We start from the raw sequence: 16205 nt of genomic DNA on the forward strand, positions 1-16205 counted from the left end.
AATAGATACTTTTTTAAAAAAAAAGTCTGGGATGCATGCTAAACTTATTTTATGCTCAGCACACTGTATGTATACCAGAATTAAGGATTAAAGACAGAAAAATGTCAACAAAAACCAATGCAGCATCTTGCAACAAGCTGAGGTAATTAGTGCATGGCAGGCAGAACTTACATGCTACTGCCAAGCCGAAGAGGCAAGCCAGATGATGATGGTATTATCTCTTTTTCTTTAGCTGAAGCAGCATCAGCCTGCAAAGTCCCAGTGTCCTTTTCAATTTCTTGCACCTCTGCAACAGGCATTAATGGCACAGGCATAGCAAGATCTCCTGCAACAATGTCTGAGGCAGAATCACTACTGTCTGCATAAAGCAATTCCATTTGTGTAGCTGTCCTCCTTCGTGCCTGTACAATAATGTGCAGAAACATAGAATATAATACATTATTCATGGTTAATTTTCAGCAGAATACATTTAAAGTTGATTATTGAAACTGATATTTTAAATAGCTACGGTAAACAACTATTACGACGACTTTAAGCACGTGGTAGTTTTCAATCAACTTGGCAACATGGATTTATTTCGGCCATCCACTATATTTCTCTGGTCAGACATAATTACATTCCTGCTTGAATAGTTCAAGGAGCAATTTATGAAGCAACTATTGACTTGAAAACAATTATTAACTAACCATTTTACAACTGTACATGAACAGGACGCTAGACAACACTGCAGATATTAATTGGACAAATTAAATTAATTTATAACAAATATTCAGGACCTCCCCCTGCCCAATGACCTCTTTCTAATGTTTCATATTAGGTACCAACGTAAGAAAATAAGGAATTCAAATACCTTATCTTTTGGTTTGGAGTCACCTGTTAATCTCATAAGGTCTGATGTCAGTGAACTGTAGAAATAAAGGTAAAAACACTAAGAAACTAAATAAACTTCCTGTCAGCAGAGGTAAGATTTCATCAAGCTGATCTTCAATTGATTTATTCTGATACAATACCTTATTTATAACTATATATAGTTATGTTATCTAACTACTCCACTTCCTCCTCTTACCCATCACCACACATTTTTATGTAAAACCAGACAAAGTACTTCAACATTTCTGCAGATATTTAATAGGATTTAACACCCAATGAAATAACCAGCAGAAAGTACCAACTAAATCCCTATTTTAGTCTGTTTCTTCTAATTAAAGGACAAAGACACAATTAATTTTGAAAATTCTTGCCACCACTTAAAAATCATATAAAAACAAATATTTACCAGCCTCTACCAAACACTTCGATGAAATACTGAATGCAAATCTTGGTGGTGGGAAAGCTTTTAGAAATGATAGATCAAGACAAAATTAATAGTCATTTGATCACGTGAATTAATTAAGGAAAACCAGCACAGATTTGTTCAGGGCAAACTGTGTTTAACCAACTTGATTATTTTGATGAGATAACGGAGAGGGTTGATGAAGGTAATGCATTTCATGTGGTGTACAGGGACTTCCAAAAGGCTTCTGATAAATTGCCACATAACAGGCTTGTCAGCAAAGTCAGAGTCCACGAAATAAAAGAGACAGTAGCAGCATGCACACAAAATTGGCTCAGTGACAGGAAACTGATTATATCTTCTTCCGGTCTGAAAAACATAGTGGGGTTCTCCAGGGTCAGTGTTAGGACCCCTACTTTTCTTGATAGATATTCATGATCTAGACTTGGGTTTATAAGGCACAATTTCAAAATCTATGGATAAAACAAAACTTGGAAGTACTGTGAACTGTGAGGAGGATAGGGATAAACTTCAAGAGGACAGACAGGCTGGTGGAATGGGCGAACAAGTAGCTGATGAAATTGAATGCAGAAAAGCGTGAAGCAATTAATTTTGGTAGGAAGAACAAAGACAGGCAATATAAATTAAAGGGTAGAATTCTAAAGGGGTTGCAGGAGCAGAGGGACCTGGGTGTAGGATATGCACAAATCAATGAAGGTTGCCAGGCAGGTTGAGAAAGCGGTTATGAAAGAATACAGGATCCTCGGTTTTTTAAATAGGGCCATAGAGTATAAGAACAAGGAAGTTGTTGCCCAGTTCTTGGCATCTCACTTCAGGAAGGGTGTGAAGGCATTAGAGAGGGTGCAGAAAAGACTCATGGGACTGGCTCCAGAGATGGGAAAATTCAGTTACGTGGATTGGTTGGGGAAGCTGGGGCTGTTCTTCGTGAAGAGAAGGTTGAGAGGAGATTTGATAGAGGTGTTCAAAATGATGAGGGGTCTGGGCAAAGTAGATAGGAAAAACTGCTCCATTGGTGGAAGGATTGAGAAGCAGAGGACAGATTAAAGATGATTGGCAAAAGAAGCAAAAGTGACATGAAGAAAAGCTTTTTTTTTAATGCAGTGAGTGGTTAGGATCTGGAATGCACCGCCTGCAACTGTGGTGTAGGCAGATTCAATTCATGGCTTTCAAACGGGAATTGGATAATTATCTGAAAAGAAAAACAATTTGCAGGGATACGGGGAACAAATGGGGGAATGGGATGAGCTGAGTTGCTCTCGCAGCGAACTGGCACAGACACAAAGGGCCTCATGGCCTCCTTCTGTGCTGTCACCATTCTATGATTTCACTATCACTGATCATGAATTTAAGAACACGCTCGAAAACAATATCTTGTCTGCAGTAAAATGTCAAATGCAACATTCAATAACTCAGAAAACATCTTGAGCGATACACTATACTAGTGGCAGACTTGGCTATATAAGGAAGGCAATCTATATTTTAGCACAGCTGTTCCAAAAATGTGGTCCTAATAGTACACAGTAGCACAGCATTTTCAAGTAATAACGTGTTGCTACAAATACACATTCTTTGAATGTACCTCAGTTTCCACATACAAGTGAATTGTTCATCAAAACGTTAAAAGTTGAACTATAGGTTAAAAATTGTGGGAGATTCTCGAACTTATTCACGAGTGATTTCTTTGTTGTGCTCAATACAGCACACAGAAATAATTTGTGCATTTTTTTTTTTAAAAGAGGAAAAGCTTATAAAAGATATGTACAAATACAACTGTAATGAACTTTGGCATTACTTAGTACATCAACATACCTGCCTTCCGTTCCAGGACTAGTTACATTTTCTTCTTCACTGCTTTCATCTCCATTTTCTACAAGTTACGACAAAACATAATTGTTATCCTTCTAATCTGCATTAAAATTGCATTAAAGATTCCGAGGGATATCATACTTACAATCTTAAAAGACTAAGGTTATATTTATGTAATTGTGCTAGTTATCATCACCTTACATTTGTGCAGAAGATTAGAAATACCTCGAAGAGATTACAGAGCAGTAATCCAACGGCTCAGGGAACATCAAGCCATGAGCAACATGTAACCACCTCACAATAACCATCCGAACTTCAAGAACAAAGATGAGATTACTGCACTGTAATTACTTCCTTATTTATGGTTTAAGTTACATGGGTATTTTAGCAACAACTTGTAATGCGCATATGCCATCATATGTGGCACAGTTCACGACACAATTTTGATTTGCGGTCATGGCCTACTCATCCTATGTGAATTGCACAGCAAACATTTGAGTATTCTTGAATTAAATATCACAACCTGACAACAAAACAACATTGATTAATATCACAAATCACTTGATCACCTACAAAGAAAACAGTTTCTCTCCTGGGATGGTGGCCGTGAAAATTTACATATCCCTTCGTCACAATTCATTCTGTCCAGACAATGCAAATTTAGGTTTCATTTGAAAATTTGAGATTTAGCTGGCATGAAGGTAGTCTTTAAAGGGTTGGTCGATATAGTTGCTAGTTATATTTAAAAAGGAATACTCTAATTTGATCCTAACATCCTACAGAACCAATTATATATTTCTACATAATTCGGGTGATGTATCCTTAAATCACAAATATTCCATTAGCCAAGTAAAATGGAAACCAAAAGTGAACAAGTGACAGCAACAGACTCTCAGGTAAAAGAGTTCATAGCTCAGTTTTGATTAAGTGTTACACCTGAAATACTGTTGTCTGTGCCCTCCACATATGCTGACTGACCTGCTGAGTGATTCTAGAATTTGTTTGTTTTTGCTTCAAACTGGTTTATAGGCTTCAAGCTTTCACCCTGCATTCAAACGGAGACTGGATACAAGCAAGGTTGTCATGATTTTTGATTTTACAGTTTTTAAAAGTTATCTACACTAGGAAAGGCTGACTGCTGAATTATAATTTGATCTGATTTCAAATAGTTACATTTGGTTAGAAGAGTACGTAATGACCAGATGTTTCAACTAAAATTGAACTCAATTTTAAAAATGAATTAACTTAGAATGCATATCGGCTTTGGTATAGAAAACTTAAGGGATCATTTGATGCTGGCAAGCACCACAATTTAAACTTTGCTTATGGTCAATCTTTAATTACTGGCCATCCTCCATTTACAAGTCAAGAGTAGTCATTCAAACAGATGACTCATATGTAACTAGGAAGTTTAATTCTTAAAGGGACAGGCATGGGAGAATGTTATGTCTCAGAGCCTATAGTGCATTTAAGGCCTTGTTCTTGATGCATACCTCAGTCTCTTCTGATATTTTGAGGCAAATATGAGAAAGCTCCTCATTCTTCCAAATTCTAGCATGCTTTGTGTATGAAAAATAAACACCGATGAAGACCATGCTGAAGGCAAGTGATTTAGTGTTTTTGTTCATTCTCCATATACAAATGAATGGCATCAGATCTGTTCAAGAGCCAAAGAATGATAACTGAATGACGACATTAAAGTCAGTTTACAGCAGAGCAAAAATATTAACTGATTTTCAAATATTCCCTGCACTAACTTGTGCAAACCACTCATCTGGGTACAAAGCAGCTAAGGTGCAGAAGAAATGCTCAAACTGCCCACAGTAGTTACATCACAAACACAATAGCTAAAGTGCAAACAAAAATACAAGCTTCCATTTAAGAACAAAAGAACACAAGAAATAGGAGCAGGAGTAGGCCATTTGGCCCCTCAAGCCTGGCCCGCCATTCAATAAGATCATGGCTGATCGGCTTCAACTCCTCTTTCATGCCAGCTCCTCATAGCTGTCAACTCCCCGAGATTTCAAAAATCTATCCACCTCCTCTTTAAATACTTTCAATGATAAGCCTCCACAACTCTCTGGGGTAGAGAATTCCAGACATTCACCACCCTCAGAAGAAATTCCTTCGCATCTCAATTTTAAATGAGTGTCCCCTTATTCTGTACCTATGTCCCCTAGTTGGAGATTCCCCCACTAGTGGAAACATCTTCTGAACATCTACCCTGTCAAGCCCCCTCAGAATCTTGTGCATTTCAATAAGATCACCCCTCATTCTTCTAAACTCCAAGAATAAAGGCCTAACCTGTTTAGCCGTTCTTGATAAATCAACCCCGTCGCCCCAGTAATTGCCTCTTTTGAACTGCCTCCAATGCCAGTACATTCTTTCTTAGATACGGGGACCAAAACTGTACACAGTACTCCAAGTGCAGCCTCACCAACACCCTGTACAGTTGTAACAAGACTTCTCTATTTTTAAACTCCTACCCCCTAGCAATAAAGGCTAAAATTCCATTTGCCTTCTTAATTACTTGCTGCACCTGCATGCTAACCTTTTGTGTTTCATGCACAGGAACACCCAGATCCCTCTGTGCTGCACTTTTTTTGAAGTCTCTCTCCATTTAAATAGTCCGCCTTTTGATTCTTCCTACCAAAGTGCATGACCTCACACTTTCCTACATTAAACTCCATCTGCCCAGTTTTTGCCCACTCACTCAACCTATCTATATCCCCTCGCAGATCCCTTATGTCCTCATCACATGTCCTCCCACCTATTTTTGCATCGTCAGCAAATTTGGATATATTACACTATGCCCCCTCCTCCAAGTCATTAATATAGATAACGAATTGAGGCCCTAGGACTGATCCTTGTGGCACTCCACTAGTTACATCTTTCCAACCTGAAAAAGACCAATTAATCCCAACTCTCAGTCTTCTAAGTGTTAACCAATCCTCAATCCATGTTAATACATTACCCCCAATACCATGAGCTTCTACCTTGGGCAATAATCTTTTATATGACAGCTTATCGAATGCCTTCTGGAAATCTAAATACACTAAATCTACCGGTTCCCCGTTATCCACTCGGCTCGTTATATCCTCAAAGAATTCTAGCAAATTTGTCAAACACGATTTCCCTTTCACAAAACCATGTTGACTCTGTTTGATTGCATTAAGCTTTTCTAAATGTACTGTTATTTCTTCCTTAATAATGGATTCTAGCATTTTCCCAACGACCAATGTTAGGCTGACTGGTCGAAAGTTTCCCGCTTTTTGTCTCCACGTTGTTGTGATGGATTCTCTTAAAATTTTGTTTCTAAACAAAACAAACAGTGGAAAAGCAGCAGTTATGCAAAAATTAACCGAAACGCTACAAACAAAAATACACTCATCTGTATGCTAAACTACATGGGTCACTCAGCTCCTGACATTACAGCCTTGGTTCAAACATGGACAAAAGAGCTGAACTCAAGTGGGGAGGGGAGAGTGACTGCTCTTGACATCAAGGCAGCATTTGACCGAGTATGGCATCAAGGAGCCCTAGTAAAACTAAGGTCAATGGGATTCAGGGGGAAAACCCTCTGCCGGCTGGAGTCATACCCAACGCAAAGGAAGATGGTTGTGGTTGCAGGAGGTCAATCATCTCAGCTCCAGGACAACACTGCAGGAGTTCCTCAGGGTAGTGTCCGAAGCCCAACCACCTTCAGCTGCTTTATCCACCTTCCTTCAATCATAAGATCAGAAGTGGGGATGTTCGCTGATGATTGCACAATGTTCAGCACCATTCGTGACTCCTCAGATACTGAAGCAGTTCATGTACAAATGCAGCAAGACCTGGACAATATCCAGGCTTGGGCGATAAGTGGCAAGTAACATTCGCGCCACACAAGTGCCAGGCAATGACCATCTCCAACAAGAATCTAACCATCTCCCCATGGCATTCAACGGCATTACTATCGCTGAATCCCCCACTATCAACATCCTAGGGACTACCATTGACCAGAAACTGAACTAGAGTAGCCATATACATACCGTGGCTACAAGAGCAGGTCGGAGGTTAGGAATCCTGCGGCGGGTAACTCACCTCCTGACTCCCCAAAGCCTGTCCACCAACTACAAGGCACAAGGCAGGAGTATGATGGAATACTCTCCACTTGCCTGGATGGGTGCAGCTCCAGCAACACTCAAGTAGCTCGACACCATCCAGGACAAAGCGGCACGCTTGATTGGCACCCCGTCCACAAACATTCACTCCCTCCATGATCGACGCACAGTGGCAGCAGTGTTTACCATCTACAAGATGCACTGCAGCAAAGCACCAAGATTCCTTAGACAACACCTTCCAAACCCGCGACCTCTACCAACTAGAAGGACAAGGGCAGCAAATGCATGGAAACACCACCACCTGTAAGTTCCCCTCCAAGTCACACACCATCCTGACTTGGAACTATATCGCCGTTCCTTCATTGTCGCTGGGTCAAAATCCTGGAACTCCCTTCCTAACAGCACTGTGGGTGTACCTACCCCACATGGACTGCAGCGGTTCAAGCAGGCAGCTCACCACCTCCTTCTCAAGGGCAATTAGGGATGGGCAATAAATGCTGGACTGGCCAGCGACGCCCATATCCCATGAATGAATTTAAAAAAACCTGAACTTCAATTACCCTGCAAGGAGAGCTCCAAGCCAAAAGTGAAAAAAAAATTCAAGTGAGGTGCTCGAGATGTGACCTTGCAAGCTCATGTATGGCCCATAAGGAAGTTATTTCATGTCCCACAAGCAAGTTATTTCATGTCCCACTGTTACGACTGAGGTGGGAGTGCACTGTCTTCCTCTCGTTCCATTTGGTTACCCAATTACCGATACGGCCAGTTATATACTCCATTTTTATTTCAGAATAAATTCCACCAACCAGGTTTCTTTAACAACAAAATTATTAAATTATAAAACAAGACTTATTCAGTGAATATCCAATGCATTAACACACAGTTTGAAATATGAAAGTTCCCATTTAAATTAGCCCAAAATGCACACGCACACAGGTTAAAGAAATAAATAAAGACGTCTTCTCTGCAGAGATCTCTTTACAAAAAAGATAAAAATATACTTTGGCCAAATACTTATTATCTTTCCCTTCAAGAATTAAGAAGATATTATTCTGGCGTCCCATTGGATCTTTTTGGAATAGTTCTCTTCAGGCGACTTCGAGGATTAGTCTTGCAGGCTTTCCAGGGGAAATGCGACATCAGAGGTTTCCGCTATCACACACTCGATTCTCAGGGTTTCTCAGTGTTGGAGAAAGGATGAACTGGTGTCTTCTCACTTAGCAGGCTTACCCTCAACTGATTCAAAACAATATCCAAAACAAAACCAACTCTTGACCACCATAAATCTTGACACGTCACTTTTCTGTAAACAACTCCCCCTAGTCATCAAGACTCTTGCGGTTTATTTATGGCATGCGACAGTAAGGGTTGTTTTGAAACAGAAAGCTCAAGGCCTTCCAGTGCCCTTTTAAAAAAAAAAAGTCCAGCGTCTATGTAATCTCTTCAGTCCACCAAAGAAATCCATTTCCACAATTTTAAAACAAGAGTACTCACAAAAATATTTTAAAAATGGAAGTACTTTCATAACATCACAAAGGCAATATTGGATGAAAAAGGCATCAGCTTTTGGGCATCTCGTAGTCCTGGGATGCATGTTGCATATACCAAGGAAGGAAGCAAGCTGTAGTTGTTGCTACATGAACCATTTATGAACTAGGTGATACATCATAAAAGAGCAAAGGACTGCAAAAAATATGATCAGTTGAAATAGCACATACTAAGTGATTAAATTCAATCAAGAACTAGCATGTTCCAGATGGCAATACAGTGCACCAAAGTAAAAAAACTTTGCGATTAAGTCCAAGATCGCCTCCATGGTTAAAGATGCCAAGAATCTATTTCTTTTGTTATGAACATTTAATTTCCTATCAGTAACTCCCAACTCAAGTCCAAGCCTGCCCAACAATTGAATACTACTTCCACTAGAAAGTACATGCTCGTAGGAGAGGAGAAAAGCAAAACAACTTCACTCTGCTCAAGAGTGTCAAGTTCCAATGTTCGATGACATGGAGGCTACATATGAAGATATTTAGCAATAGTTGGGTATGGTTGTGAAAGTTCCAAGCTTCCTCAAGTTCTCGGTCAACTATTAAACTCAAAGATCTTGGGAGGACAGTGAAGTTCTAAAGGTTAACGTACCCTGAATATAAAAGTATGAATGCCATCTGCAGCTGCTTTCTTCAAGTTTCGCATTCTCAAGGTCTCATCTGTACTATTTGGATGGTTCAGCAATACAACTTTTATTTAAGAATCTCCTGCTAGTACTGCAAAGCCTCTTGACCTCTTGAATGGGCTAAGCATTGCAAGAGGTGATGCAGTATGAAAGGACAATGTAAGCACCAGTGACAGGTCCATGTGTTTGTGGAACAATGGAAGGATGTGCAACATTTACATTCAGACATGGAGCCACACCATTTACATCATTTAAAATCAATGTTCAGCTCAACCAAGAAAATTATGCAGGAAACAAACTCCAATAAAGCATCACTAAAAAGATAATGCAGGAATACTGAAGAACACCAAAAACAGAACTTAGAAAAACTCACAGAAGATAATTAAGCGACCAAGAAAGAGCGGGATGATTTTTTTTCTGCTACAGAACAAAGGAACTTCTCCCGATAATGGGAGAAAACTAGCATAAACCCAGGATGTGCATGTCTTGATAGATCAGGGAGGCTTATAGGATACGGAAGGCACTGAAAGCAGGGATCATCGGAGTCTGTCAACAGGAAGAACTTGCGGCACTTGCCATAAATCTTAAAACCAGATACTGATGTGGTTGGCAGCCCTTGGTACAGCAAAAATAGTGCAGTCAAGACTGCTCAAGATAAAAACCATCTGTGCAAAATCAATCCTTTTTATTCAGGTAACTTTTGGGAAAATTAGATTCTGGCTAGCACATTTAGGAACAAGACATGCCTGTTGCAGATGCTGAATGAAAATAATTTGGTGACCTACTTCAAGGCACATCTGTGGTGCACAGATCTGATGGGCATTAAATAATCAGGTGATTTCCATTGCATAATTTTTTTGAAGTGATAACATTCCAAATGATTTTTTTAATTCCAAGTTTGTGGAAACCTCAATGTATGTGGAGATTGAACAATAAAATGAAGAACTGCCAAATTTACAGTTCATAAATATCCCACTGACGAGATAAGGATTGTTTTACTTTGATTTTAGACTTCATTCTTTGCAACTTTTATCTGACCTCAAAAATGCTGCAAACAGTAGACATTTCTCCAAGCTTGAAGATCAGTGGATCATCTCAAATTGCAAAGCCATATTGTCCTTAGGACGCAAGATAATTTATATTATTGTGAAGCGTGAACAGGTCATTTCCTACATATCCTTATTATATTCACACAAAGCATGTGATCAGAAAAAATACATTTTAATATGGTTTCCTTAGTGAACCACAAACCATGATGATGTGGACATCTCGGTGCATTAGTTAGACATTACTGTAAATAGTTTATTTTTATGAAAAGGATTTGGTTGGTTTAAGCCTGCAACACAATGCATATGTGGCAATTTACAAAAGTCAACAGTCTTAAACTCCAACATTAAATATGCTGACAGATTATACCAATATACACTACAGATCACTGATTGCAATTTACTCAAGTGTGCTGGTATTAAAATTAATTATAATTATCTGAGTTTAGAGACTTATTCAAACACTTGCTGTGCTCAAAATTATGTCTGTAACATGGTGTCGAACTTATCAGTCTTCCAAGCTGTTATCAATGCACAACAGCCACAGGCGCTATTTATTTCCAGAAGTCTTGAGAAAAATAATTGGAGAAATTTTTACGGACTTTTTTTTAATAAATGGTGTTGAGCACAAATTTTAGCTTGGCTTAACACACATTTGTTATTTTTGTTTGACTATTGAGTATCTCGAACATTATTTTCATCAACTGCACAGTCGCAATATCCATAATTTGGATCAATTATTGGAATGAGCTAAAGTAGCAACGAACAGACAAAGAATCAGGCCTATAGTGTTTTAATATAGAAATATTCAACACTTAAGATGCAAATGGAGCCAACATTTTGCCACATTGGTCAGTAGTTAACTTCTGGAGCACATGTATACAATGTTTCAATGGTTCACATGATGTAAAAGGTGGAGGAAAGTCAGGAAAAATGATGATCTGCATTCAGATCCCATAAAATGCTGCATGCAGACTTTAAACATTTACAGATGTTACTGAAAGATGCAGCAAGGTTAGCATACAAGCTTGTTTAGTAAACCATGCAGTTACACATAACAGTAGGCGCAATTAACTTACCCATAGGTATGCTATCTAGTTCTGTGTAAATAATAGCAACGGGGAAACAAAAGAAAAGCAACAAACCAATCAAATTGAATCCACTATATTGAACAAAAATCTGTCCTATAGTGTCATCAGCAAGAATGAACCAGTGTTGAAATAAAACAAATATATCCAAAACTACCTTCATTATTACAGACACATACTATTGTTGGAAATAACATTAGTGTCCAAAATTAACCATTTCAAAAGATAAACATGCATATATGATGCACAACTCAAGAGGTAGATTAAGAATTTTACTTCTTTAAAAGGAAAGTCTTCATGTTCAAACATTTTGGGATATCTTGGCCCCGTGTAGCATCTCAGGAAATTCAGAACACGGAATAAATCTATGTTGAAGTACATTTATACCAATTTTTTTTTTTTTTTAAACTTTGCAAATGCAAAGCCACAATTTATACTACATAATATAAAACAGATTGATCCACGAGGTCAAAGCTGTAATGTATGAAGAAACACGCATTAAGATAAACAAAATACAAAATACTGTAGATGCTGAAAATCTGAAATATAAACAGAAAATACAGGAACTACCCAACAGCCCAGGCAGCATCTGAAGCCAGAGAAACAATTAACATTTTAGGCCAGTGATCTTTCATCAGAATTGTAAAATATCAGGATAATTGAGTAACTATAGAATAGTTCATCATTGAGGGATTAAAAACATGACATATCATTGGTTGGCCCTTGATAAATAATAAACCCAGGTTGCTGGTGACCTATGCTGTATTCAATTGTTCGTCTAATCATAGGAATGGAAAAAAGGTATAGGTATGACATATTGGAGATAAACCTGTTGCTTTATGCAAATCCATATTGCAACTTTTTTTTTATTTACAGACTATTCCAATGACTGAAATCAAACTCAGAATGGTCAGATTTAACAGGAATTTTGTAGCTACTTGGAAGCCTAGTTCTGTGCCAAGTGATATAGCTGTAAAGATTTGCATAGATGCATTGTGTGTCAGTAAAGTTTATAATTTACCAGTCAACCTCCAGAAAGTGGTTCAAGAAATGTTAAAACATGTGAAACCAGTTTAAATGACAGCTAAATCAGCTTCTGCAGAATTACATTGAAGTTCCAGGCCTATTCTTGCACCTTTAGGGACACTTTGGCTATACAGTGATCAAGAACAGGAACTTGTCCCAAACCTAACCAAAAGGTACTGCCACAATTCTGCCCTGTTGCCCTGGCTGAGATCAATAAAGCATGGTGACCAGGAACTGAACCTTATACCTTCCAGTCCACATGGCTCAAAGAAAACTTTATTCTACTATTGGAGCAACTTTATCCTGAGCTCCTTCTGTCATAGAAAACAAAAATTGACACATGAACCACAACTGAAATGGACTTTAGAATTCAAATACCTTGAAGATATTATGGTAGGTAGCATAAGCACTGGGTTCTACTTCGCTAATAATTAGCAGTTTAGTGGAAGCCTTTCTGCAGGATGAAATAATGCACAATAATTATGATAATCCTATAAGTATTGTGGGCAATTCAAGATTCGTTGCCAGAAATGCAATTTGAATCAGGACGAATAACTCTTCTGATGCAAGGTCACAGACCTGAAACTCTCTCTCCACAGATGCTGCCTGACCTGATGAGTATTTCAAGCATTGTGTTTTTGTTTCAGATTTCCAGCATCCACAGTATTTTGCTTCTGAATAACTCCCATTGCTTGGGGCAAAGTTACATTCGGTGAGCACAGAGAATGCAAGTTCTAATAAATAAGGGCAAGACAGCCAACATGCGTTAAATCATTATCTGCCCTTTCTCCTCAGTGATCTTTTTACAATCCTGGATGTGAATATGGACAGGTTTAGAAACAAATCTAACAGGCGCTGGTCTTGCTCTGTGGCAAACTGGGGCAGGGAGGGGGTGTCAGAAGTAAAACCTGATGCTCCAGCAGTGCTACCACAGAGGGAGAGAGAGAAATTAGTGCTAAATAACTATGTCTCACATCATAAAATGGCTAGGCCAATTCAGTCCACTAATAGCCAAAATTGACCAAACAACAAAAAAATGGATAGAAATGAATCTCTGGGCTTTATTGCTGCAGTTTGTATTTTTAAAGGGGAGGGGAATAAATAACAAAAACAGGAACCTTCTTTTTAGTGACGGGTTGCAATTTAAACCAGAAATTAACCTGTTTCTCTTAATGTCCCCGAGTAATCCACTGAGAGTCGAGTACATTTTTTTTGTTGATGGACTTTTGTTATTGAAAAGGAGGTATCTAATTGGTAATCCACATTGCCCAAAGGCATTCGGCCAAATGGTGCTGAACGAGCTGGAGAAGTCATAACTTCCTCCAACAAAATGGCGACAAAATCAAAAAGCTTTCTTCAGCTCCCACCGAAAAACCACAGGTCATTTGGACTCAATCTCAACCTCATGACTTGCATCATAATTTAAGATCCTCTTTCTCTCTTTCAAATCCATCCATAGCCTTGTCCCAGCTTACCTCAGCAACGTTTTTCAGCCATACAACCCCCTGAAACTGGCTTACACCTTCTTCTCTTCAGTCCAAATTCATGGCTGCTCCTGTAATCACTTACTCACGCCTCAACATAACCATCTCATCTCCCCGCTTTGTAAAGTTTCTAAAGACCTTTTTTCAAGCTTTCGCTCTACTCAATGCTGCAACATGGATTTTAAATGATATTTCTCCAGAATATATGTGGTTATATAAATATAGCTTGCAGCATTAAACATTTAGGTTTAAAAAACAAAGTATTTTGAGTTTCGTGACAAAGCCCATGTTTATAAATAATGGTTTCCAGCATACAAATTTCTCAAGGATTATAAATTCTGACAACAGTAAGATTGCCATTTGTTATCTACAGTAAAAATCAAATTAAGTGGTTCGGAGTTCTTGGGATGACGATTCTATGATTATAGATAAACCATACAAACGGGGCAACTGGACCATCCTGATTTTTAAAGATTGTACTACAAAGAAATTGTTCATTAAATTTGGTGATGAAGGTCTTCTAAAATGTTTGATTTGTAATAAATGTAATCTGGGAAAATGGCCATCAGCATTGTCCTGTGAAAGAAAGCATACAAAAAGACTTTGCAGGACCAGACTCTGGATAGCCAATATCAGGGTCATCCATAATTTCCAAAACTTTTAAACAATTTTATAAATGAGACCTAATAAATAAAAATTATGTAATCAGAAAATCAGATTTAATATGAAATAATCACAATTTAGTTTTCTGGAGGTTTAATCTTGCAAAATAAAAGGCAGTGATATGCTTTTTTCTTAAATATGCACATATACACTTCCTTTGGCTCACACCCAAGTTAAGATGGCAGACAGGCACCCACATCCAGCTGTCAATTTCACCATTTACCTACCTGCTAATCAGTACACAAGTCACAAAGGTGTTTTGCCATTTTCTTGTTTTTTGTTTTCTCATGCCTGCTATAAAACAATCCCTTCTTCTCTAGTGTTCTCCAGCTATCCCAGCTAAGTTCAAGTCCGTGCTCGTTAGAAATCATTAGCTTTAAGGCAACAGAATATTAATATACCTTTCCAAAACGGGGAAACTGGAGGAAGTCACTTTGCCAATTTGATGTAAAGGTTAAAAGTACTTTTAACCTTGTTCTGTTAAATAAATGCCAATTTGTTACATTAATGATGTAAACGTTAAAAGGTTAAGTCACCGACTAAATTTGGATTATAAATATTTTCACCACAGATTTTGCAAGAACAATTTATCCATGACATTTCCCCATATACAGCAAAATGAGAACCGTAATATTCAAAAAATTCATTCCAAACAGGATTAATTCAAAATGCCAACAAATGAGTGTAACAAATCTAAATTACATCATGCACTGTGAACAAAATATCCATGCCACCTGTGAAGATAAGGGTCATACAGTTACCTTGCAAAGCATTTCCAAGTAAAGCTTCCAACTCTGGATTAAATTCAGCCTTCTCTTTCAACATGTGGAACAGCAGTTGGTTTTGAGTAGAACTGTTAATTTCAATTTGCTTTACACGACCTTCTAGAACCTTAATTTGAGATTCCTTCTGAGCAGCTTGGAGACCCTAAGACAAAAATTATTTTTTCTTGGAGACATTTTCTTAAACAATGCAGAGTATTGCAGTTAAAGTAACAGAGTAACAGAAATAGCCAAGTCACAGTCAAGTTCAATTTTTTTCACCGCAGCCCTCTTAGAATCAAGATATATACACATACATATACAAACCTATATATTTTAAACTTCACTGTCTCAGTAGAAACTGCACAGAACCAACAAGACCAACATGAAAATGTATTTAGTATTCCCTATTCTACATTCATATGAATTGTTGACCAACAGGTAAAGCTAGCATAAGCAGAACTAGCTTCAGCACAAGTACTCCTCTAGTTAAGGAAAAAAATACACAATATAAATTATATTTTTTAAATTCCCACAACTCCAAAAAGTTCCAGCAATCCAGGCTTCAAAGTACTTAGAGCTACTAAGCTAATGTCAATTACAAATCTGTTAGCGAGAAGTTCCATGAAGTCCAATAGTGCTCAACATCCCATTTTTATCCTGGATGCCAAAATGCTGTGCTCAACCTGGAAAATTCACGCCCTACAGCTGTACCTGCAAGTCAAACCTTGAACAGAGGCAATATAAATTTGGAATCTACT

The 16205-nt window shown here is 38.1% G+C and overlaps 1 protein-coding gene across 4 annotated transcripts in view; it reads right to left on the minus strand.

Annotated features, from left to right (window-relative positions):
- The window catches only part of kif21a (kinesin family member 21A), a 157184-nt gene that overhangs the window by 37582 nt on the left and 103397 nt on the right, over positions 1–16205 (minus strand). For 3 of the 4 annotated variants that reach the window (XM_068059017.1, XM_068059015.1, XM_068059018.1), the window contains exons 22-26: positions 15445–15610; positions 11502–11522; positions 3104–3161; positions 851–905; positions 172–401 (exon numbers count right to left, since the gene is read on the minus strand). In XM_068059017.1, coding sequence (XP_067915118.1) covers positions 172–401; positions 851–905; positions 3104–3161; positions 11502–11522; positions 15445–15610 — 530 coding nt within the window. The remainder of the gene's footprint in view (positions 1–171; positions 402–850; positions 906–3103; positions 3162–11501; positions 11523–15444; positions 15611–16205) is intronic. The other variant, XM_068059016.1, reaches the window with a different exon arrangement.

Source organism: Heterodontus francisci, chromosome 27, assembly GCF_036365525.1.
Source record: "Heterodontus francisci isolate sHetFra1 chromosome 27, sHetFra1.hap1, whole genome shotgun sequence".
Lineage (NCBI taxonomy): Eukaryota > Metazoa > Chordata > Chondrichthyes > Heterodontiformes > Heterodontidae > Heterodontus > Heterodontus francisci.